Source organism: Scomber scombrus, chromosome 4 (assembly GCF_963691925.1).
Source record: "Scomber scombrus chromosome 4, fScoSco1.1, whole genome shotgun sequence".
Classification (NCBI taxonomy): Eukaryota; Metazoa; Chordata; class Actinopteri; order Scombriformes; family Scombridae; genus Scomber; species Scomber scombrus.
Window position 1 is genome coordinate 3,077,672 of NC_084973.1, and position 23,814 is coordinate 3,101,485.

Below are 23,814 nucleotides of genomic sequence, written 5' to 3' on the forward strand. Positions count from 1 at the left end.
AAATCTCATAATTGTGTAGCTTTTCCATCAGTCACACTCTCTCCTGTCAGGTTCTCGGGTCACAATGATTTTCTCTGACAGTTTCTTATCATCTGTGACCGCCAGTCCTTTGGCTGCCTGACAGATGATTTGGTTCCTGGTTTGTTTTTGCAGTAAAGATGTCTGGAGAAGCTTTCAACTCAATTTTACTTGTTAGGAATTAATTTCCACCGTGGCAGAAAAATATGTAACACAAGCTGACTCAAATAGGTTGAACTGAACTTTATAAAGGGGGTGACTGACTGTAAAAGATTGCACTTTAAATGGACTTGAAGAAACTTGTTAGCCTAGAAACAGTAAGGCCACAAATAACCCATAATGCACTTTCCAAAATTGTGACAACACTGTGTTAGGGTTAGAGAAAGAAATCATTTGGGTTAAATTTAACACTTGAAACATGGTTTACCTTCCCTAGAGTTACAAAAGGTTCACCACCATGGCAACAGTATACACCACAACATCACGTTTAAAAAAAAAAAGTCCTAACACTCGTGATTGAAAACAGAACGTGATCAGTGGAAACAACGGGAAGTCCACTATCTTCAAAGTCCACTATCTGTGTAGCCTTCCACCTAACGTACTTCCTCCTGACAAGGCCATAATCATCTTATAAACTGACTTTATAGTGACATCGCCTGAACTGCGTCACTTCCCCAAGTCATAATAACTACGGCCACTAGATGGCAGAAATGTAACTATACGATATTTTTGCTGTTCTGAATCTTAGCCTAACCCTAACCCTAACCCATATCTTTCGGGGTTTTATTTGTGAGGACAGGCTGGATATTTAAGATACTGTTTTGGTCGTACAAGAACAAGATCCCTTATATCCATGTATTAAAACATAAAAAAATACTTGGAACAATAACGTTTGTCTGACATGTTTTTTTCTGCCAATTACCACTTTATAATCCTTTAAACAGCATGTACTCCTTCCTCCTCATTAAAAATTCCACAATATATGAATATGCTAATATTGTTCTTTTCAGATGTTTAAATGCTGGACACAGGATGTCTCCTTCTTCACTAAAAAGTCCATTCATTATGTTTCTAGACCACGATTAGCTCCAGGCTAGTTGTGATCCTCAGAGGTCTGCCCTTATAAAGTCTGATTTTCAGTTAGCCTAAAGAAAATTTCCACTTTCAGCAGATAAAAGTGAAAACAGCACAAATTCTGCACATACACCAGTCTGTACAGTGAAGCTCGAACATCCAAGTAGACTAACAAGAAGAAAAAAACATTTTTGAGTGGAGGGGGAATTTGAATTCCATTGACAGTCCATCTCCCAATTGGAACTGAATGGAGAAAAAAGGGTAATGAGACTAACAGTAAAATAAAAATGTGTCCCAGTAAGAAGAGAACACGTGACTGCAGTCACTGCTGAATAAACACTTTGTTAGAAAAGACGAAGATCTTTGAGAGCAGATTTACTGAAGCTGATTGTGCAGCATTTTTACAGTGGTAAGTGGACATTCGCAATTTTCCTGGAAGCTAGAGTGGTCTACCATTAACTAAGCCATTAACAGTCAACCATCACTTGCTGGAAATGCTGGCGTTCAACCAGCCTCCAATATTAACCATCAATATTTGAAAAAAAAAAAAAAAAGACCAGAAAACAACACAATTAGTCAAGTATGAGAGGATCCTGGACCAGTTTGAGCTACATTCAAACCTGGAATGTAGACAATCTCTGAATCTCCACATATTCTACCTGTCAACACCCCCTGTCAGCTTTTATTCGAGCTCAGCGTATTTCCCACGTCAACACATTACAGGCGAAAACCTGTGAAAGCCTGGAAGATCACAGACTGTTGAATGTGCTCTGCGTTTTGCATGAGACAAGGAGAGAAATGTCCCCCTGTTGACGTGCTTCCAGGTGTTGTCTTCAGTCTATAAGCCATTTCAATCATCCTCTGTGAGCAGGCTCCATCGCTCTGTGCAGCTGCTAGAGATACTGTTGGCATCAGCAGCTCAGTAAGGTGTTGATTAGCACATTAGAAAAAAAACAAATCTCAGTGACTGAAAGGCAGAATTAGTGCCAACCCTGCTAAGCTGCAAAAAAACAAAAAAACAAGAAAAAAACACCTTACTTATTTTGCCAACAAATTGTTGCAGCGTGTAACTAATATCCACAGAGAAACAATTGCACTCTCAAAAGATGATTACCGCTGTATATACAATGCAGTTTGGCATGTTACTTTATTTCCCCAGGTGCTTGCCCCTAAAAAAAGAGATAAAAAGTTTCTCTATTAGCATTACAGTTCACTGAGAAATGGCTTGTTAGCATTGTTAGCAGTCATAATGGATGCCGATGGTTTTACCAGTGAGCCGCGGGCTCATCAGCATTACATTTGGGTCTCATGTATAAACATGAAGAGTCTTCTGTCCTAATCCTCTCAATACTGTTGAATCAATCCAGCCTTTATTAGACTTCAAGCCACTGTAGCAGCACTGTTGCCGGAAATACTGATGACACTGATTTACATATTACTAATAAATCTATCACCACCATGGATTGTCTTGTAGCTGAGCTAACCTTGCTTTTATGCAGGCTATCACAGGCTCATCAGATTAAAATGTAATCCAGCGGCATAAGAAAACCTGAGATAGAAGGGCGTAGATAGAGGAGATGTCAGGTTGTTTGAATCTTAAGACACCTTAAAGCTTTAAAAGAGCACATTTTGTTGTGTCATGGTATAAAACAAATGGAATTCATTTTACGCTCTAATGTCCTCTGTTTGATGAGCCGAGACATTTGAAGACCGTTTAGTCGTGAATTTAATTTGCCTCTGGTAATTTCTCTTAGTGACACGATAATCAAAGGCTTCAAATGTGTTTCAGAGAAGGTAGATTTTATGCTTTATCTGCAAAGGGCAAAAAAAAACTGTGCACACACAAAGTATTTGGGCAGTGACACATTTTTATGTCATGTTGGCTCTGTGTAGCAGCACAAATGAAACCAAATGGCTGCTTTAATTTGCAGTTGCTACATCCACATCAGATCAACAGTGTAGAAACTATATCCAATTCCTGTCTTCCTTAGTGATGCTCTGCCAGCCCTGTACAGCAGCCAGTTTCACTTCTTGCTTTCTTTTTTACTTCAGTCTGGTCCTCAGGATGTGAATCACATGATAAATGGGTTAACTGCCAGATGACTAACTTGGGTGGTCAAGATCATTCAAAGGCTTTCCGGTTTTGACCGAAATTTGTCCGAAGCCACCAGTACCAAACATGTTTGTTCAGATTTGTACTTGTCTTTACTTTTTCTTCACTCTTGCCAGTTTTAGATAAAACCCTTGTTTGAAGAAGAAATTTGAAGTAGTAGTTTGACATTTGATTGATTTCACTTCGATGTTTGTGTATTAAGAATGGAACAAGAGCCAGGACACAATTAGCTTAGCTTACAATACATTGTGGAAACCAGGAAAACCAGCAAGTCTAGCTCACTCTCAAGTAAAAGAAAATACTCAAACCCACATCTGTTAAGCTTATTATTTAAAACAGAAACAGACATGACATAACCACAAGTTGATTATTACGAAAAGCTATGTACTGACAATGAGTCTGGTGAAGAAATAGTCCAAGCACATACTGACCATTACAAGCATTTGTACAAATTAAAGAAATTAGTATAAAAATGAGCTTCTAAGAGGTATTGTACCAGTACAAGTACCAAGAAAGGCTAACAAACCTACAGACCTCATTGTCCTAAAATATGAAAGATGACTTCATGCTACCAGACCTCCTCCTACATCACCTATTCAGATATTTCTGTTCCTTCTGATTTTGTGCTCATTTACGAGTTGGAAAATGAAGCAAACCAAGATACCCTCATAGACAGGATTAATAACGGCAACATCTTTCTGTTCCAGAGCAAGAAAGATGGATGACATGAATGACAACCTGGCACAAAATTGGGAAAAGCTTGTATAAATTTTAGTTAAATAACCACCTATCTACATATACAGCATATGGCTAATTTGGTCTAATTATTAGTCTAAAAAAATCATTTAGGACTACAATGCTCACCCAAAATGGAAAAATAACCCTAACCCTAACCCCATGCTAAGCAAATACGTACCATAATTAACAGTCAGTGTTCTTCTAGATATAGTGTCTTTTTAAGCCTGTGTGAACTGGCTATTTGGAGTGTGTGACATTTGAATAAGAATCGCCATAAATAAAATATCACAGAGACAGTATCTCCCTAGACGGAGACAGTTGTACGTCGTTTGAAAATGCGAAAAGGTCTGCAACCTCTTCGGAGTGGAACGTGTCTGGTCGACTGAAAGGCTTTGATCACTCTTTCAGCGCTGGCAAATGCCTTAAGCGTTACCTGTGCGTCTGCAGGCACATTTAAATTGAAAGGCCAGAAACTAATTACCAACTGCGACTGCCTGACAAAGCTCCAATTCCAACTCATTTTCCCTGTCAAACAGAGAGCGAGGGGGTGGATGCTGGTACTTGTCAAACTCAAGACTCTACTCTGCATAAACCAGACTCCCCCCCCCCCCCCCCCCCCCCAGCTCTTCAAACTCTAACTCTGTCCAGCTTGCTGCTTTCTCCCGATGTGAGAAAAGTGCACAGCAGTCGTGAGGTAAATTGAATCTCAAAAGACGATGGCCATACGGTTCGGGCTGATTTATTTACAAGCTGGCTGATGGGGGCCACAGAGGGCCCACAGTGGGATTCAGGGGAAATGGCCTCTAAACCCGAGCTGAGGCGCCTCTGATAAATCTTATTTAACACTCTGCTTTATACTGGGGAGGAAAACTCAAGGTGCTTCCACTGCAGTTGTACTCACACAATCACAGATACAGACAGAGCCCAGATAGTTTCTATGCATTAATGCAACCCTCTGGCTCTGCTGAATTTTTATTTTCCACAGTGGCACAAAATACCAATCGTAATTTGAGCGTGCTGTATTGTAGTCTACACAAGATTCAGTTTTTCAGGGTCACTGGGCTTCAGCCTATTGTAAACATTCACAGGGTGGAAACCTGCCAATCCTGAAAGGTCTATCATATTGTTAATGTCTCCAATGCACATTTCATGCAGTTTAATACTTTGGATTGTAGAAGAAAACCCACAAAGTCTCACACATAAAAAGAAATAAAATCCTTGACCTTTTTGGCTCTAATATAACAGAACTAACTGCCACATAACAATAAAGTAAGCCTAAGTAACTATTGCTGAATTGCAGCCACTTTAACCACAGACAGCAATTACAGGATAATAGTAAATGCTAAAATGTCATTCGCTCCACTTGTTCTGGACCAAAGATAAAAAATTATACATTGTTGCCTGTTTTGTATTCACACTTACTTATCAGAGTCACATGACAAGATGCTTTCGGTTATGGTCATGCTTCATGATCACTGCGGTATCAACCAATGGGGGAACTTCACAAAGTTTATTCTGGTGACTGACAGCCAGTAATACTGAGCCTAACTGTGCCTTATACTTCGTTATGTGCTGTATTCATGGGAAATAACAAACCCTTTCTCAACAGTATGCTGTTGTTCACTATCCTCAGATAAGAATAAAGATTTTTCTTTTATCATTTAATATTTATGTGGTGTGGCTGCTGGCATGTAGTGTGTTTTAATACCCACACCTAACCAACCCATTATGAGAGCCAATCTGCACCATCAAACCCACAAAATAAACATTAATCAACCAATCTAACCTGATCTGCAAACCACCAACTTTATTTACCAATCATGTTAACTAAACACTGTTAGGTTTGGTGAGCTGTGGCCAGGGAACAACACACTGTGGCTGGGGAGCAACATGCTGTGGTTTTGTTGTACACAGCTAGCCACCATCCACTGGACATTACAAACATTCATTTATTGGCAATAAAAAATATTATTATGCGTAAATTGCTTCACGATTCTCACATACAGCCCCCTAAAGTATTGGGTATCTTTTGAGTTCATACTAAAGTCACACATCTGCTATTATGAAAATCATGTGGTTTGTCCAGTTTGCTTTGGCACTAGAAATAAATTGCACCAGATTTGTCTGTGAAGCATATCGAGACCTTGTCAAATGTTCTCAGTTCAGTTTATTGTTCTAAAGTGAAGTTCCATATCTAACCCAAGTAGTAGTAGTACGTGGAGAAGTCTCAGCAATGTGTGATATACATCACTGACCAACTAAAGATTGCTAACATTAACTAACATTACCCACCATACACTTCTGCTCATAAGTATGCCTGTAGCATAACCACTGACTGAATTGAATTGAGTGTTGTGTCATTTTAAGAAGAACAATTTGGTATTTCTGTTTTTCAATAGTTACATAGTCTCACTTCAATGTGGACATAATTGATTAAACGTATAGGTTAAAGAGATCACAGGGCATGACTAGAGAAGGCTCTTAAGCAGCACAGAAACCATCCATGTTTCATTCAAGTCGAGATCAGCAACAGAAATGTACTGTTGGACCCATTGCGCTGTCACATCTGGAAGTAAATCATAAGAAACTGGTAACTTTGCCATATACACATCTGGCCAAAATGAAACAAAATCTTAATTTGCTGCAGAGAGCCAATATGCCAATCTCACTGCAACGAAGCATTCCGTCTTTCAGCTGTCAGCTCTGTCCCATTGATCTATGAATATATCATTTAATTGATTGGGTGGTTTGCTCGAGGCCCCCTTGTTAATATTTCACTTGACCTCTCACCAAATTGGAGTTTATCATCTTTGACAGATGATTTCAGCGTGTGAAGGAATGCTGGATGTGAAATGAAAGCTGTTGCACCCCTCTCCATTTCATTAAAAATGCAACACAGAACCTGTCGGAGGTGAGGCGTAATGGGAGGAAGCCGGCACCTGGATCCTCAATAGGTCCTATTCATATAGGTTACTACACCGCTTTTTCTAGGAAACCTCATATTTTCCAGGCTTTATCACCAGGGGTTAGCACATCTCTCTCCTGGAGAATATAATTACGATCCAAATGGAAGAGGCCTTTGCATACAGAATAATCACATTTCATTGGCCTTTATATGAACAAAGAATATATATGGTATGTAATGTACTGTATATGTAGTCTTTAATATGTATGCACATGTATATTGCATTATGTAACAAGTGTGAATGTATGATATATAGTGCATTCACGTACGTGTAAATGATATGTTATCATGCAATATGTTGGACGAATTATCATGTAATATATAAGCCATGTTCTTCCATATCTATTAAAATGTGGATCTTCATTACCATCCATTATGAGCAACATCACATTATAATATATAATTTGTAAAAATTAGATCATATCATGAGAAGGCAGGAGAAGGAAGGAGAACTGATAGGCCTGTGGTGAAGTGTTCCCCCCCCAGCAGGGATGGGATGGTTACAAGCGGGTAGATATTATCTCCTCTGACACCCATTGTGTAGTCTACTCCCTCTGCAGAGGCACAGGCCTGGAAGCATTGTTGGAATTGATTTAGTGAACGGGGCCCCAATCTTTGGACACTTTGCTGCTATTGACTGCAGCCTTAAATCAGAAATTCGAACAGAACTCAGTCGGGGATTTAATTAAAACTCAAAAGAGGGAATGACTGACATTGCGGACAGGGTAGTTGCGAGAAATCAATTGTGCGATGCAAATGAGTTTCAAATCCCCCCTTTGCCTTCTGCTTCCATTATTTATTCATCTTTTTTTTTCTCCCTCCTCTACAGCTCCTCCGCTGCATTCTTAACTGGGGGCACAGCTCTATCTTTATTCAGCAGTTAAGACGATAAGCAAATGTTTTTGAGCTCATTACTAAAATGTGTGCCACTACGATTGGACTGCCACCCTGTTCTCATGTCATTCAAAAAAAAGCCTGCTGTAGATCCAATTACTGCTAATATGAAAGAGATCTTTAAAAGAAAAATCCACCGTTAAACACTTCTTCTTCTAGACAATAGCTATTGTTTATGTATGGTGTGTTTCTAGGTCCATTTTTGCTCCTTGCTGGTCTATTTTTATTTTATTTTCGTAGATAAACAGACAAATGTAAATGAGACGTCAACACTTTTCCAGCGCAGCTACAGCTCAGTTTGACAGCGGAACATAATTCAGCTATCTCAAATATCAACAGCAGACGTCAACGTTTGATCTCAGCCTCTCAGAATGAAAGCAGCGGGTTCTATCTAGAGTTTGCATCAATATTAGAAAAATCATACAGGGAGAAATTCATACTAGAACGATATGCCTAGAGGAAGAGGGGGGCTGTTCCTATTTCTTACTACTCCAATTACTTTCTCACATTGGAAACCAGTAACTGAAAAAGAAGTAGACGAGGCAGGCTGAGGAAAAGTAAGCAAACCCAAACGGCACAATTACTGTCGCCCTGGCAACGCCGAACCACAGTTTTTGCTTAGCTTATTATGGTCAAGGCTGAATAGGCGTATTACTCGGGAGAGACGTAATTTCAGCTAGGCTTTACAGAGACAGAATAGATGATTGACAGTTCTCTTCTCTGGCTTTTGACCGTGAAAGTCAAATAATGTGGCAGCTTATCTGAAAACATTGCTACGTTTTTTCTAAATGATCCACAAAAATACGATTTTGAGGAAATTGGAGGCAATAATCTGTCTTGCTTTTGCAGAATATTGCTTCATTCTGTAAGTTCTACTTATTGAGGTTCAGCAGTTGTTTCAGGCAATGGGCAATGTCATATTTTAAAGCTGGAGTGTAGGACATTTGTCTCCCCCTTCTGGCAGTGTGAGTAATCACACAAACACTGTCAATACATACTTAAGCCATAGGCTCAAGTGTAGGCGATTCTGTTACTTCTTTTGTGGCATTAAAGTGATGAATAAATCGTTTTCAGAGTCACAGAACCCCCACAAAATTGTTTCATTATCAAAAATTGGATCTATTCTTTGCAATAACATATGGAAAATCTAGAACAATTAAACAAAAGTATTTTATCCCAATTAAAGATAGCAGAGAGCTAACCGGAAGGTGCCAGTTCTCTGCCCATATATACCCCTGATTTGTATTTTTGTATACACAAAAGATAAATGATTGTGACTTATTCTGACTCCACAGTTCCCCTCAGCTCTACAGTGTGTCTTTTAGCTCCTTGTTTTGGTTGGATATTTTTCACAAGAGTTGGTGGAGACGAAAACAAAGCTAACAGAATAATGAAATATTGGACTTTAAAAGTAATGCTAATGCTGCCCCCAAGTGGCCAAAAGAATTAACAAATGCAGCTTTAAATGTTATAAATATAAGTAATAAATATAATAAATATAAGTGATACTGTGCTGTGCCACTGCAATCGTTATAGACTTTTTCAGTGTTACAATGACATTAATTACACTTAAATTACTGAAGTGAAAAAAGGATTTCTGATTGGCTACCACTTGAGCTGACATCAAAGAATATTCCCGCCCCTGTGCAACACACAACAGCTGTCCAATCAGAGCTCCCGCTGCTGATTTGTGGGTTGGCTCTTGGTTCATTTTTAGATTGCACACTTTACATACATCTTTAAAGCAGATTTTAAATTGAATACTAAAAAGGAACATTTTTAATTAATTGTGTAATTCCCTTTTAAAATGCAGTCATTAATTCATAATTTAAAGAATGAATAAAGAATACTCCTGAGCCATGAACTCTGAGGGACATCTCCTCTTCGACAGAAAGATTGTGTTATATGTGCTGTTTGTTAATGATGAGCTGTATGATGAATGTAGAACAAAAAAGCAGTGAAACAACGCAAAAGAGAAATAAAATAAATAATTGAGTGGAAAATGTAATGATTGTAATGTTCCTTAATGTGTCATTTGAATGAAAATATCATTAATCAATTTATAATTGCTTTTTTGTTAAATGTAAAATTAAATGAGTGTGATTATCATTTTTATGAAAACATTCCCGCTGACTCAGTCCAGACCTCATATGTGTCAGGCTCGATTCATTTTCTCATGCTGAATAAATTCATTATTTCATGCTCAAAAGAGTCAGAAGATATAGTCGTTACTGTCCATGTCAAATGAAAAACTGCTGTAAAATAATAGTGTCATATAAAAAAAACACATTAAATATCACTTTAAACATCAGTCACTGTTTCTTCTCAGAGCTCAGTCGGTGTCCTGTCTTGTCCATGTTGCCGTGGCGCTGTGGAGCCAAATATGACTATAATTGAGCGAGGTTACTGCTGGTGGCACATTTCTAGCTAAATGGTCATTATGATAAATATGTGGGGAAAGTTCTTTTCATTGCTATTACCATGCAGATTTCTACTGAATAATGTCCAGTGAAAAGGGCCAGCCTTGACCTGTGTCACCTTCCCGGCAGCTAATAGTGCGTAATCATTGATAATTGGCAGCCAGCAGCATTTACAAAAGGGCCAGTGATTAATGCTAATTAAGAATGGAAAATGTGTGTGTGGCGTGTGTGTGTGTTGGCGTGTGCGTGTGCATGTGAATACTTGTGCATCTGACCGTGCTCGTTCTCCAAGCCTCATAGCAGCAGCTGAGTTCAGTCAAACCAACAGGCCTGCTGCAATCAAATATGCCGTTTCAAATCTGGCTGCAGCACTGCCTGCTTAAACGCTGCTCCTGCATCACACGTGAAATAAGAAAGAAAAGCTGACAGAGAGAGAAAGGGAGAAAGAGAGGGAGAGAGAGAGAGAGAGAGAGAGAGAGAGAGAGAGAGAGACAGGACTGGTCTCTGAGCGCCCTGATCTCTCCCGTGGATCTGTTGATGTCTCCACTCTCCGGTGGAAAAGGGAGGGGGGGGGGGGGGGGGGGAGTGCCGAGTCAGCATGGAATTGAATGACAGACACGGAGACAGAGTGAAATGTGGTAAAGAGTGTCTGGGAGTGCATCTCAGAGAGGAGAAAACAGGCAGGCTTTTTTTTGTTGTTGTGCCACAGCTGTCAAAGAAAGGAGATGTGAAGAGCAGTTTTATTTGCAGTTTGCTTTTTCTGCTCCTGTTACTGACCCCACAATTAGGACTGTATGATATGAAAGCACTTCTGAAAATGCCAATACAGCCATACAATACATCAAAAGAAAGGCACAAGGTGTGTTATGACCCTTAACTGACCCTGTTATATCATGGAGTATGTTTATATGCGTACTGGTATCCCTGTTATAAGCCTTATCATGTCTTTGAACATAGAATATGATGTTTCCAGAGTAACCTGGTCATCCATTATAGCACTATCATTTTATAATTCATGACTGTCTCTTAAAGATTGTCATTTCTACTAGTCACCGTCATTTTAATACCACTAGAATAAGAAGTTGGCACTATAAACACTATGAGATGATGCCATAGCATTAATGTCATGGTAGCTAGATGTTTGTATTAGACTATTGTGGACACTATTGGAAAACAATGAGTAGGGCAGTTTTATTGCAATACTGGATTTTTAAAAGATTTTTGCATCAATATGAAGAATGTCCACTATTGAAGATGCCGGATTTGATCAAATATAATAAAAATCTCATTTACTATGGTAGAGGGCTTAGTCCATTCCACCACTATCCACTGTTATGGTGTCTCCATCTTGTCACCAGTAGAAAACCCCCCCCCCAATAAACTCTTAACATGCTCAATTCAACCAAAATCATTTTCTTTTTCACTGTATTGTTTGTTTTTTTCAGGCTGAATATGACAAACCTGTGCAGATGGCAGACAGTGAGGAGGAACAGGTGTTTGCATGCAGCAGAATAACTCATTATTTATGATTGTGTCAAAACCAGAAGAAGTGCTTATCCTTATCTGGGTTTCTGTAACAAAGGATGCATTTAGATGTACAGTCACATAAAGAGGATAATATAATCCTGATGATCATCTGGATATTAGCGTGCATGTGGAAGTCTACATTTTACAACCTTGTCGCCTAACAAATATGTTCACTTTGAACTCATTTACATCTTCAAATAACTTATTCTGTTGAAACAGTAACAAATTATTCCAAAGAGCAAACATTCCGTCTACGATTATATATAATACAGACAAGCAAAAGCAAATCCTCACATCTGAGCATTTGCTTCAAAATACCATCCATTTTCAAACAATGACCAGTTCATTTATATGTCAAGTATTACTTTCTTTTTCCCTAAATGATCTGTTTCTGGCAACTAAAGCACTCAAACAATCACAACCACAAATCTTACACCCTTTTAATAGTTAGTAAAAAAGTAAGTAAATAAAGGTTCATCTATAAAGCAATTTTTCAAAATAAAAGTAACAAAGTGCTTCACAATAAGATTTAAAAATTAGACCAAAATCACCAGCTGTTGAAGCTCTTGACAGCAGGGTGTCGTATTAGCAGTGTATTACACTTACGGGATTAAATATTTGAAAATTATTGCACACTAAGCCTCAAAAGCAAACTGTAATGTAATGTATACATGTATTTTATTGCATTGTGATTATTTGTATATGATGAAATTAACTTTTAACATTTGTCTGCTGTGAAATTGAACTACTTGAAAAGTGGTGTTATCATTTTTTGTTTTGGTTAGCATTAGGGTTAGGTATCAGTACTCAATACCTTTAAAGGTATCAACCGAAATAAATTGATACCAAGTAGTATGGAAACGTCTCCCATCACACGATACCTGCAATAAATCCTTTTTACACCCAGAGATAGAAAATATGACTATTTGTATGGATTTGGTCACAGCCAATCAACACAAGCGTTAAATATTAATAATTTGAAGACTTTCAAAATGCATTTGTGTAAAAATCAAATCATTTAAATGTGGAGGAGTGATGGCACTTTATGCTTCTATTCACATGATGGGTATTGGAATGGGAATGAAGTACTCAATTGGTATCAGTATCACTTTAAGGGTACTTGGATTGATACTGTTAGTGTAATTTTTTAAATCATACCCAGCTAGCACATCATTATTAAATGTCAGTTTAAAGTGTTTGTCCGTCTTTTTATTGAAGGATTGCAGATGATGCTTCTGCACTACACTTCCAAGAGTTCATTTGAATCAGCCATGGGTTGAATCATGACTGTTACATCAGCAACAGACACAAAGAAGAAAAACTTTAAACCGACTCTAAGCCGAACCTGTTTTTTGTGCAGCTACCTTCTTTACTTAACATGCACAGGATGTCATTAATCTGAGAACTCATTCGCTTCAGTAAATCTCAAACAGCTGTGGCTGTTAATTTGCAAATATAATATTGGGGCGAGCAGATTTCCGCATCATGCCACTGCAGTCCACATTTAGCCGATGTGTTTTGAAGAGAACAAATCACCACTGTCCCTGTTGCTATGGAAAATGCAATTGTCTTTACTGTGCTGCACATAAGTATTAAATATGACTGTGATTCTGCATCATAATCTTTTGTTTTTAGTGCTTCAAAGCTTCTATACCTGAACTTCCTCTGCACAATGTCCATCTTTTTTCTTCCATTTGTCATCATTGACCTTCACGCCAGGTCAGCTTACTACTTAATGTCATGGAGATTGGCAGGCGTGCTGTGATGAACAATTGGTGTTGAAAAACTGTCTTAAATCAGTTTAAGAGGAGAATAAGTTTTCTCTACCATGACAGACAAAGATGTTCTCAAGACAGGCCTTTAAAAGACCTTAATAAAAATATGCTCGCCTCATGTTGCTGTGGATAGCTTTGCCAAAGGTTTTACTCCATTTCACTGACACTTAACAAGAGCCAGAGGATCCCACTTATTCAACATAACCTCTCCACTGGGAGCCTCATTATCTTCCATAGAGAAGCTGCTGAAAGGCTATGGAGACAGATAAGGTATGAAGAAAAGACAGGTTTCTGGTCTGACAGAGTTAAAGCTGTCAAACCAGGAATTCTGTATGTTTCACGGACTGGATTTAAAAAAACATACCGTACCTATATAACCTAAATAAGTATTAAGAGTTGATGTAGATGCAATTAGAGCAGCGGTGTCCTCTCTAACTGTTACAGATTTAATTAAAGATTTCTACATCTCAACCAGACAAAGCTTGGGCCAATATCAACAACTTAGCGATTCTGCGAGTGTCCAAAAACTAGCCTTTGGTCGACGGAACTGAAGAAACGAGAAAGTCTACACCGACGTTTGGCACAGTGAGTCTTGTCTCAGCCCCGTGGAGCTTGTTTGAAGTAGCTACTGATGTGCTGTTATTTATGCAGAGCGAGACCACAGAGGCCACAAGCGGAGCGCTGTGTGACCCACATTCGGCAGACTTGAAAGTGCTGCTCATTGCCAAGTTTAACAGAGGGCAAAAGTACACAGAGGGCACGGCTGTTTCATCTAGGCTGCCCGGCCTTATGCGGACGCGCCGTTAAAATACAGAGCATCTAAATGTTTAATGAAAAGAACGGGAAATAAACCAAAATATGCCATATGTAGTTTTCATGGGTCATTGTTAAATTTTGGTGACATTGTTGGTGCTAAAGGGACATTGTGTATCTCTATACAGGATACGGAAACATTTACAAATATTATATTGGTTTGTGCCAGAGTTAACATTTAAATGACCCGGATATGACAGGCATTACCAAAAATCAGTGTTGGCTGAGATTTACCTACTCCACCTTTATTCTACCTGTTTGAATTTAGAATAATGATTTTTAATTAATCATCTAGGGGGAAAAGGGCTGTTTTTTTAACTGATTAATTTGATGTCTTTATTAGTCTTTCAGACACCAGTGTGGAGTTTTTGCACTGTTCAGCCTGGAGATTAACAGTCAATCAGAGAGTGGGTCCAGTGTTGTAACAACTCTTTGCTTGGATCTCCTGTTCATAAGTTTTGCTGTAGCGTTTCTTTATTGTCTGCTCAGTAATGGCAGTGATCACTGCTCCTACTAACTACCCAGTTCATCATTTTATTGCCGGCAAAGCTCAGTTGGTGCTGCCACAGTGTGAAATGCATTTCCTGTGGGGACCGTCCTCATCAGGCAGACGACAGCGCTGGGTATAGAAACACGGAAAATTAATTACATTTACATTTTCTGGAAAAAGTGACCTGTTGTTGTCATGGAAATAATAATAATGATAATGTCTCTTGGTAGCAAGGCAGGCATTGCTGTCTGCAAACTGCATCCTACTGACAGCAGTGTTTGTTTCTTGTAACCATAAAACAGTTTACAGACAATATATTTGCTCATTTAGGATTTAAATGTTTCACAGGAGCGTGAAAGACCAATTTCAATTCATGTTGTTAACTAATAATGATATAAAGAAAATAAGGGGTAAACAAGTGCAGCTAAATGCTAACATTAGCATGCTAAGATGCTGATGTTTAGCAGGTTTGAAATGTTTATTTTAGCTTGTTTGGCAAGCTTACATTTTCTGCAAATTAGATTGAAACATTAAGTACAGATTAAGTTAATGGAAATGTCATTAACTTTTCAGCTTATTTGGCATGGATGTATTACAAGAGCTGGATATCGGACCAAAAATGAAATACCGCAAATGGCCACCGGGAAACATTTGGATGCAAGACTGAGCAGTGGCGCCTTATCCAACTCTTGTAATACATCCATGTTATCTGGTCATAAACAAAATTTAAATCAAATATATATATTTGAGGCCCCAGTGTACGTTATAGTAACAATTCTCCGGGAACCTTCAACGTCCCCAGAGACCTTTCATAGCAATCCATCCAAACACTGCAAACCAATTTGAATTAGAAATCTGATTAGAGTTGTTGAGATATTGCAGTCTGGACCAAAACTGCAGACCACCATTGCCATCTCTACAGCCCCGCAACAAATGTGGCTAAAAACACACCAAAAGTTAAAGACCCCATCAAGACATGTTGTAAGACATGAAAAAATACAATCATTTGTGTCTGAGATGCTCTAAACACCAACAAAAAGCTCAGTTACCTCACTAAAAATTATAACATCCACTCTTTCTCCCACACTAAAAAATCCAGAATATATGAATATAAAAAAATCATTTCAAAAGTTCAACTGCTGGATACAAGTTGTCTCCACGATTGCTTCCAAACTAGATGTGATATCACAACTTTCTCAATCGAGCAATGAATGTGAAAACAGCCTTCTAGTGTCAAAATCGGCACATACATCATCCTGTACAGTGAAGCTCAAACATTCAACTGAAGAAACAAAAAAAGGAAGACACATTCATGATAGACTAGAACGAATAGGAAGCCCCGAGAAAACAACTCACCCCATCTACAATGTTCTATGCTGTACAGCGCAGAGCTGGTTAAAGCAGCGGGGGGAAACGAACAGGTGTGCATCATATTTTATTGAATACAAGATCAAGCACAACATGTGAGGATGTTTCTCTCTGTCTGCTCTTTCATGATAAGTTTCTTCCCTCCGAAACCAACCTGGGATGTTCCTTCTCTGCAAGGACACCAGTATTGAATCAGAATCCTTGGATTTGATATTTAGCTCCAGTTTTTAGAATTTGGAACATAAGATATTAAACATCAAGGGGTTTGTTACACAATTTAATTTTTATGTATCATATAAATATAGTGACATTTGATAATTGTCTTCAGAGAGAGAAAGTGAATATAAAAACTGAAGTGGTCGCAAAGAGAAGCAAAACGTATTTTTTCCTCATATAAAAATGCATATTTTAGATGAAAGTCTGAACTGTTCTCTTCATCTGGTCTTTTTCCAAAGGGGCCAGGGAGTCACCTAAACAACTGTTGTGCTCAGTGTTGTGTTGACAGCACAAACCACACTCGATTTTCCTCCCCGTACGTCAGAAGCCAATGCTGGCTGGCAGTCAGAAGGGAATTAATTACACACTCACAGATTCACAGTTCTGACTGCAAACACAATGAGTTCAACACAAACAAACACTGGTCAGCATTCATCCTCGCAGATGAATAAAACAACACCAGTCATTATCTACGCCTCTCATCTCTCCTTTTGTCTCAGTTGCTCCACTTTGCCCAGAATTCGCTGACAGTCTTTATTGCGCCGTTCAATATCATAGACAAAATGCATCCGATTTCTTTCTCTCCACGATCCTACCGCCACAAGACGCTCAACTCTCATTTAACACGCTCCCCCGCTAATGAATAAATACATTATACATCAGTGTAATGTGAAGAATTTTCTCTCTGAAAAGCACACATTGAAATGAATCCTCCTCTGTCAGGTTTTGTCCATGAAATAACCTAAATACTTGTTGATGATCAAACAAAAATGCTGCTGTGTGATTGTACGCCATTGTCGCGCAATCCCAAAAAAAAACGAGAATGATTATAGTCTTGCATTCATTTGGTACTCTTGTAGGCTGAAACACATAAAGCTCCATTGTGGAAAGGCAAAATGAATATCATTGAATACCATTAGATCTCTTCTAATTTCACTTTGCTCGTCTCGCTTGGAAAAGCAGGGCCTTTGTATTCTGCTGAGTTAACAATACGCCATCAGTTACGATCCTTTTCATAGCCATCTACCTTCACATTTAGTGAGTTAGTAAGAAAATCCACACAGTGTGCATCATCTGAATATTAACAAAGTGGCCATACAGACCCTAGCTATGTCGATTAGTGTGTAAAATGCCACCACAAAAAGAGTTGTTTCCATGCCAAAAAAGGCATAACACATGTTTTTGATTGCAAAAATGTCGTGGATTTAAAAGTACAGTAATCAACATTGGAACTAATAAATAGGTATACTAAAAAATGAATTATCACCCAACTCTGCAGTTCCGCTAAACTTAATGATGTCTTTTAGCATGTTTTTTTTGTATTGTTTTGGTTTCGTGGCCCACGGCTCTACAAAGTCAGTCAACTACCTGGTGAACGTAGGGAAGCATTTAGCAGTTAAATAGCACCATGTCTTTAAAGAGTTGATGGAGACTGAATAAAGGAGAGTGAATATTGGACTTCAATTTGTCATGTGCCTAAACACACAAGTTCAAATATGAATGCTGATATGTCACTGTTGTGGCTACAGTTGTTTCTGCTGACCCCAAGCCTTAACTTAATTGTTAGCTTTTTCCCTCCCATTTTGCATTTTACTTTGTCTTGTAGCAAATTTAGACAATATCTTGACTGGCCTACCTGTGTTAGATGGATTTCAGTTTGCTATGTATGAACTCTATCCTGTTACAAGTACAGTTAACTTCAATAGCATTAATTAGTGGTGGGCGATATGGCAAAAATATCCTATCATGATTTTTTTTCAAGCAGGTTCATGATCCATAATCTTTGAATCATTCACAATCTAATATTATCATATCACACACTCCTTGCACAACATGGATATTCACAAACACACGCACACACACACATAGAGCCAAACACCTGTTTTGTAAATCCTTCCCTTATGCCATCCCGAGTGCTCATACAGTGGGTCATGGTAAGTGATTTGGATGACAATGAATCAGTGTCTGGTCAGACTCACCAGACAGTCAAAAGTTTCAGCCCATGCAGCTGCAGAGCCGCCTCACGCTGCCTTCAGACATACAGATACAAAGAGGCAGGTTGTTTCTTGCTTCTGGCACCAAATGAGCTGTTATTGACGTTGTCGTTATAAGTAAGAGCAAGTAGGCGTCTCTTTTTTTTTTTTTTTTAAACTTGTGTTTAACAAGTGTAATTTGAACCATTTACTTATTTTTTGCTTTGCAGTATAGTCATTTGTAATCTATTGATGTGTAATACAACAAAGATGCTCAAGCTGGCAAGATCGATTGCATGGCAGTCCTTTATCTCCGCTGAAAGCCCCAGCCTGGCTTAGTGCATTTATTTTGTAGGCTCATAAAAAGCTAGAAGAAGACTGGCGCTGGTTAAGGTGTTACTAGTTCTTGCCCCCTCTCAACTCCTCTGTGAGGCGCAACAGGGTGCATTCCTGCTTCTCTTAATCCGTTCAGCCGGCTCCTCAATTTACAGTAAGTGGCTTTGTGTATCTGTCTCGATGTACCATCACTCTATTAGGCTACACTTGCAGGCTTAGTTAGAGGGAGCATCCATTAAGCCTCAAAATGCAAACCCGGAGGTCTGTGCAATTCTACTCTTTCAGTTTAGATACACTAGATAAAGTACAAGCAATACTAAATAATCAATTCTTGCTTTTTATATTACTTACTTTCATTAACTATACCTTCAATAATTAAGCAAGCTACTATATGTTTCATGCATAGTAGTTAGGAGAAAAATAAAGAGTGACAAGTAACACTATTAACACACTCTCCCTCGACTGCATGCTGTCAGGAAAGTGTGGAAGGGGCAGAATCAGAGACGGTTGTGTTTTTTTCCAGGAGAGCAGGGCCTGTGATCCTTGAGCTGAAGGAGCTTTGCTCTCCCCGGACACACTTCCTGCACACGCAGCAATACTGGGGAACTCAAGCCTGATTGGAGAGGACAGGCTGGTCCAGTATGCCAGCAGAGTGTTCGGGGTTCGGCATATGCGACGGCACCCTGGCAGGGACATCAGTCCACTGGGCTCTGATTGGCAGCAGGAGACAGCATGGCTCACTAGCAGCACACCTGATGACAGCGAGGTTCAGCCAGATAAGGCTGTCTTGATGCTGCCTACATGACAGCCAGCCATAATCATACATTCTTCTGAAAATGCAGCCTGTACCCTAGGTGTATCTACATGAGGCTGAGGAAATCACTCTTCAGCTGAAAATGGCTTTCTCTAGATCAGTGCAGTGATGGACGGCAGAGCGGGCCAGACAACCTGGCGGACAAATAGCTTGCGCTTGCATGCATCTCCACCGTAGAGGACTTGTGTCAAAAGCAATGCTTGACACCCCGGCTTTGAAGCCTAATGGCATTAGGGTTGTGAGCAGACAGCTGGTTAGAGAGCAGTGCATGGAGCCTAGAGTGCATTATTAAGTGTAATGAATGTCAGTGTACCGAGCTCATCCGACACATCAGGTGCCAATTATAGAGGTGGGCCCTGATTTGGTTCTAAACTCAATGCACCGAGGAGGAGCTCCTTTGGCCTAACTGACATCTGCCTCATTAACTCGGAGAAACAGGAGGAGAAAACTAGCGACCATCCTCGCCTCCAGGCCTTCATGGGCTCTCACAGGGGCATAGGGACACACATTCTTCCAACTGCGTCTCTACTGAGCTCACTCCTTACCTATTATTGATGAGGTGGAGGGTGAATGGAATATGAATGGGAGTGACATTTGGAGGCGATTAGATACTCTTGTGCACCATAGCTGGAGTGTTTGGCAGGGCAGTTCATTCATTAGTCAACACTGAATAGTGCTTCAAATCTTCACGCATAAAGAGGTAAATAAAGCATTCATGGATATCATTGCCTCAGGCAGCCGGAGCAAACACTATTGATTTTTTCTGGAGTGTTCTAAAATAATGGTCACAGATGTGTCAAGACATTCATCAAACCGTCTCTATGAGCCAAATCCTCAATGCAGTAAAAGGCCAATATGCTGTTCTGTTCTCTCAGAGTAATCAGAAATCTGTGCCAGTGTTAGCGGTGACAGTTTAGCTACTTGGTACAGTATACTCTCAACCGATTACACACACTCTGCAACCCCACAAGCACCAGCATTTTCTTTCACTAAAAAACAGTGTGCAGTTTTCTGAAAGCACCAATATTCTCAGGTAGAGATTATATCATGAGTAGACTAGACACACAGTAGATTGGACACTCTAAATTTAAGATCAGGTGTCAATATACTATTGTCAACCATGCGAAAATTCTCTTAGAGCTGAAGAATATTGCACCAGCAGATTTATAAGTCCCTCAAGTCTGTCTCAAACCAATAAGCCTCAAGGTAGATGTTGTCTACTCTTTCGATAATATGTAATGTACTCACCACTATAAAGCAGATTCTCCCAAGGCACCACCAACTGTATCGCTATATATTCTTGGTTGGTTTGATGGCGCTGATTATTAGGCCAATACATCACAGAGAACAACAACAACAACAACAACAGAGCAGCAGGAGGAGGAGAAGGAGAGGGTGGAGACGGTTACCGTGGGGAGTTTTTAGAACTGTCCACTCCAAGCTTTATTGGAGGAAGTATAACAGGTCAGCTGAGAGGCGATAGTGTGACCTCAGCTCAACGCGAGGGAATACGGACAGGAAAGAGACAGTTACCGCTTTAATGGTGGAATCTATGCATTGCTTCTGATGTGCACTCCCGTGATCAAATAACTCCATGTCAACAAGGGAATGGAGAGGGAAGTGAGTGAGGGGGGAGTTGGGAGGGTGGAGCATTAGACTGGAGAGCCGCAGATGGTTTGGCAGTGATTTTTACTTAGCTGTTGTGTTTCGACAAGTCAGAGGTCTCCACAGCGGAATATCGCCCACAGGGTGCCTTTGGCAATCAAAGTAACATCACACCGTGCGTGTTTGACAGAATAAAGATGAGGTAAATCTGCTGTTTTTTTTCTGAAATGTGATTTGAACAGTTTCTCATTCTGTTGGTTGGAGCTCTGAGCTAAAATAACGCAAAATCCCAAATATCTGAGAATTTTCTTTCTTTGTGATGATGCCATAACTTTGAGAACTTTGATCTTAAATATAAAGAAAAACATTTCATTTCTTTGCACAACCCAAACTTCAGCTGTAGTGAAATGTAACACGAACAACACTATTAAGGAGGGCTTACTCACCTAATTGACGAATCGGTGGATGATGACACAGAGCCGAGCACATAGCAAAGAAAGGAGAAAAAAAAACATGTCAGTAACATTAGTAAAACATCGTAGCGTCAAGGCTGACAAATTACTGCCAATTTAAAAATGTGTTGTATGATCTAATTAAGGTTTTGAGCCTCAGGCACTAAAATAGTGCATCCAGGACTAGGACGTTGTACTCTTGCACTCAAATGTAACAAGCAACCCTTTGAAAGCCCTTGTTGCTCCATCCTGCCCAGTCTGCTGTAACATTTGTACCATCAGCACTCAGCCGTGGTGTGACAAGGCCTCTGGAGGTCTACGAACGCTGCCTCTGTGCTGCTGTCCTAATTAGAAGGCTTCACCTGCCCAGCAGGGGATGGACTCAAAGGTCCTCCATCTGTCAGACCTGTACACTGCCACTGTCATATCACTTTTCTGAAATGGCTGCTGAGGCCAACAGCGACTGCCTAAAAGTCTTGTGTTTCAGTGGCTATCACAGCTTGCTTGAAATGTTTGCCGTACTATAAAAGGCCGCTGCTCTCGCTCCTTCGAGGAAGACACATGCAATGTAAATACTGCATGTCAGAAAACTCTCGAGCATTCTGCACTACCAGCAAACTGAAGGACTGAGGGCAGAGGGTGGAAATCTCAACAGGGATGATAGAAAACACTCTACACAGGTTTGTGGGGCAAGGATGTGGAAAAGCTTGATATGTGTAAACTACGTCGGCCTCCAGGGGTGCCTTGTTTTGTTCATTTTCTTCTCAAACTCTGCCTATGAAATATCCATCTGGTCAAGCTAGCAGCCAGCACATCGCCCACCTTCAAATTCCTAGATCTAAGAAGTTTATTTTGTAAGTGGCATTGAGGCCAGTCCAGTTTGGATGGGGGACTTTGAGTGGGTCTCCGGTCACGACATAGCAGGGGGAGTTTGCTCCCAAGTGCCCCGTTGGACAGTCCTGGCTGGTGACACATTGATGTATGAGCTCCAGTTTTTGCTCCCTCTCCCCCTCAGCACAGAGAAGCAGGTGTGCTGATCAGTGCTACTTGATCTGTCAGTCGGATGGATAAAAATAGCCTTGGAGATTGAGCTGGGAGCAGGACTCGCCTAACTCTTCAGTGGAAACTCAATTGACTTTGAAAGGCTCCTAGAATGTTCTTGACCACGGTAAATCAGCAAAGGCTTCTCAAGGTCGAACGTCTTAAATGAGGCTTTACAGTTATCTGTTGAGGAGAGTGGAGAAGGCTTGTCTTACCATTCGTATCTGTTCGCTTGAAATGAGGAGCTCACTGCCAGTAATACCACATCACCATATTAATCTTGAGTGCAAGGAAAAAATGTACTTATTTCCTGAAAGGAAGTTCCACTACTCCGGTATAATTAATCTCCTCTGCTGTATCACAAACAGAATTATAAGTAGTGTTGTAAATATAATAGAAGAAATGGGGAAAAACTTGCTGTCCAATTTACTTGATTCAATCAAACTGCAAAGCCAGGCTACCATCCAGATTAATGCAAGCTTCCTGGCTTTTTTCCATCCTGGTCATTTACTGTCAGATTTACTTGGCATATCCTGGGCTATCCTCTCCTGCTGTAGGCTCTAAAAAAAAATGCATAACTTTGCAAGTTTTCTCTGAAGTTCCTGATCAAGAGAGAGATTGAGGGCAGACACTATAAGATGGGGGCAAAGCTGCAGCATCAGCAGCTTTCATTGTGGGGAGGCTGAAGAGGCTCTGCTAGTTGTTTGAACAGCATGCAGCTATTACACCACATGGAAGCTTAGAGTAATTAAATGTGCTCTGTTCCCCTTCATGTTCCTTTCTCTCTTCTCGCCACGTATTAAATCTGCACAGATAGGTTTAAAGAAGAGTTAATGTCAGTGTTTGCTCAAACCTTTTTTGGGCAAATGCAGCAGAAGAGTATTATCCACTTGTCTAACCCTACAGTTAAAGCAGGGCTGATAAAAAAAAAAAAAAAAAAACACCTACGTGAATACGCATGTTGGTATGGCTGCATGATTAAGTCCTCCATTATGTCCTCAAGTGAATTAGTTATGTTGTAGTTACGTTCCCTTTGACTGGGTTCACTTTTAATGAGCAATTCTCCATTTCATTTCCACTTGACACATTCCTATCTAACTTTGTCAAAGGTACAAAACGAGGTGCTAAGAAGACGCTTGTCTAATTAGCTAGCCACTTGTGGTGTCCCAAACGGCAAACCGC

The 23,814-nt window shown here is 39.8% G+C and overlaps 1 protein-coding gene across 1 annotated transcript in view; it reads right to left on the reverse strand.

Annotated features, from left to right (window-relative positions):
* Window positions 1-23,814, reverse strand: part of unc5db (unc-5 netrin receptor Db) — a 175,945-nt gene that overhangs the window by 141,335 nt on the left and 10,796 nt on the right. Inside the window, exon 3 of the mRNA XM_062417029.1 lies at window positions 19,173-19,472. Coding sequence (XP_062273013.1) covers window positions 19,173-19,472 — 300 coding nt within the window. The remainder of the gene's footprint in view (window positions 1-19,172; window positions 19,473-23,814) is intronic.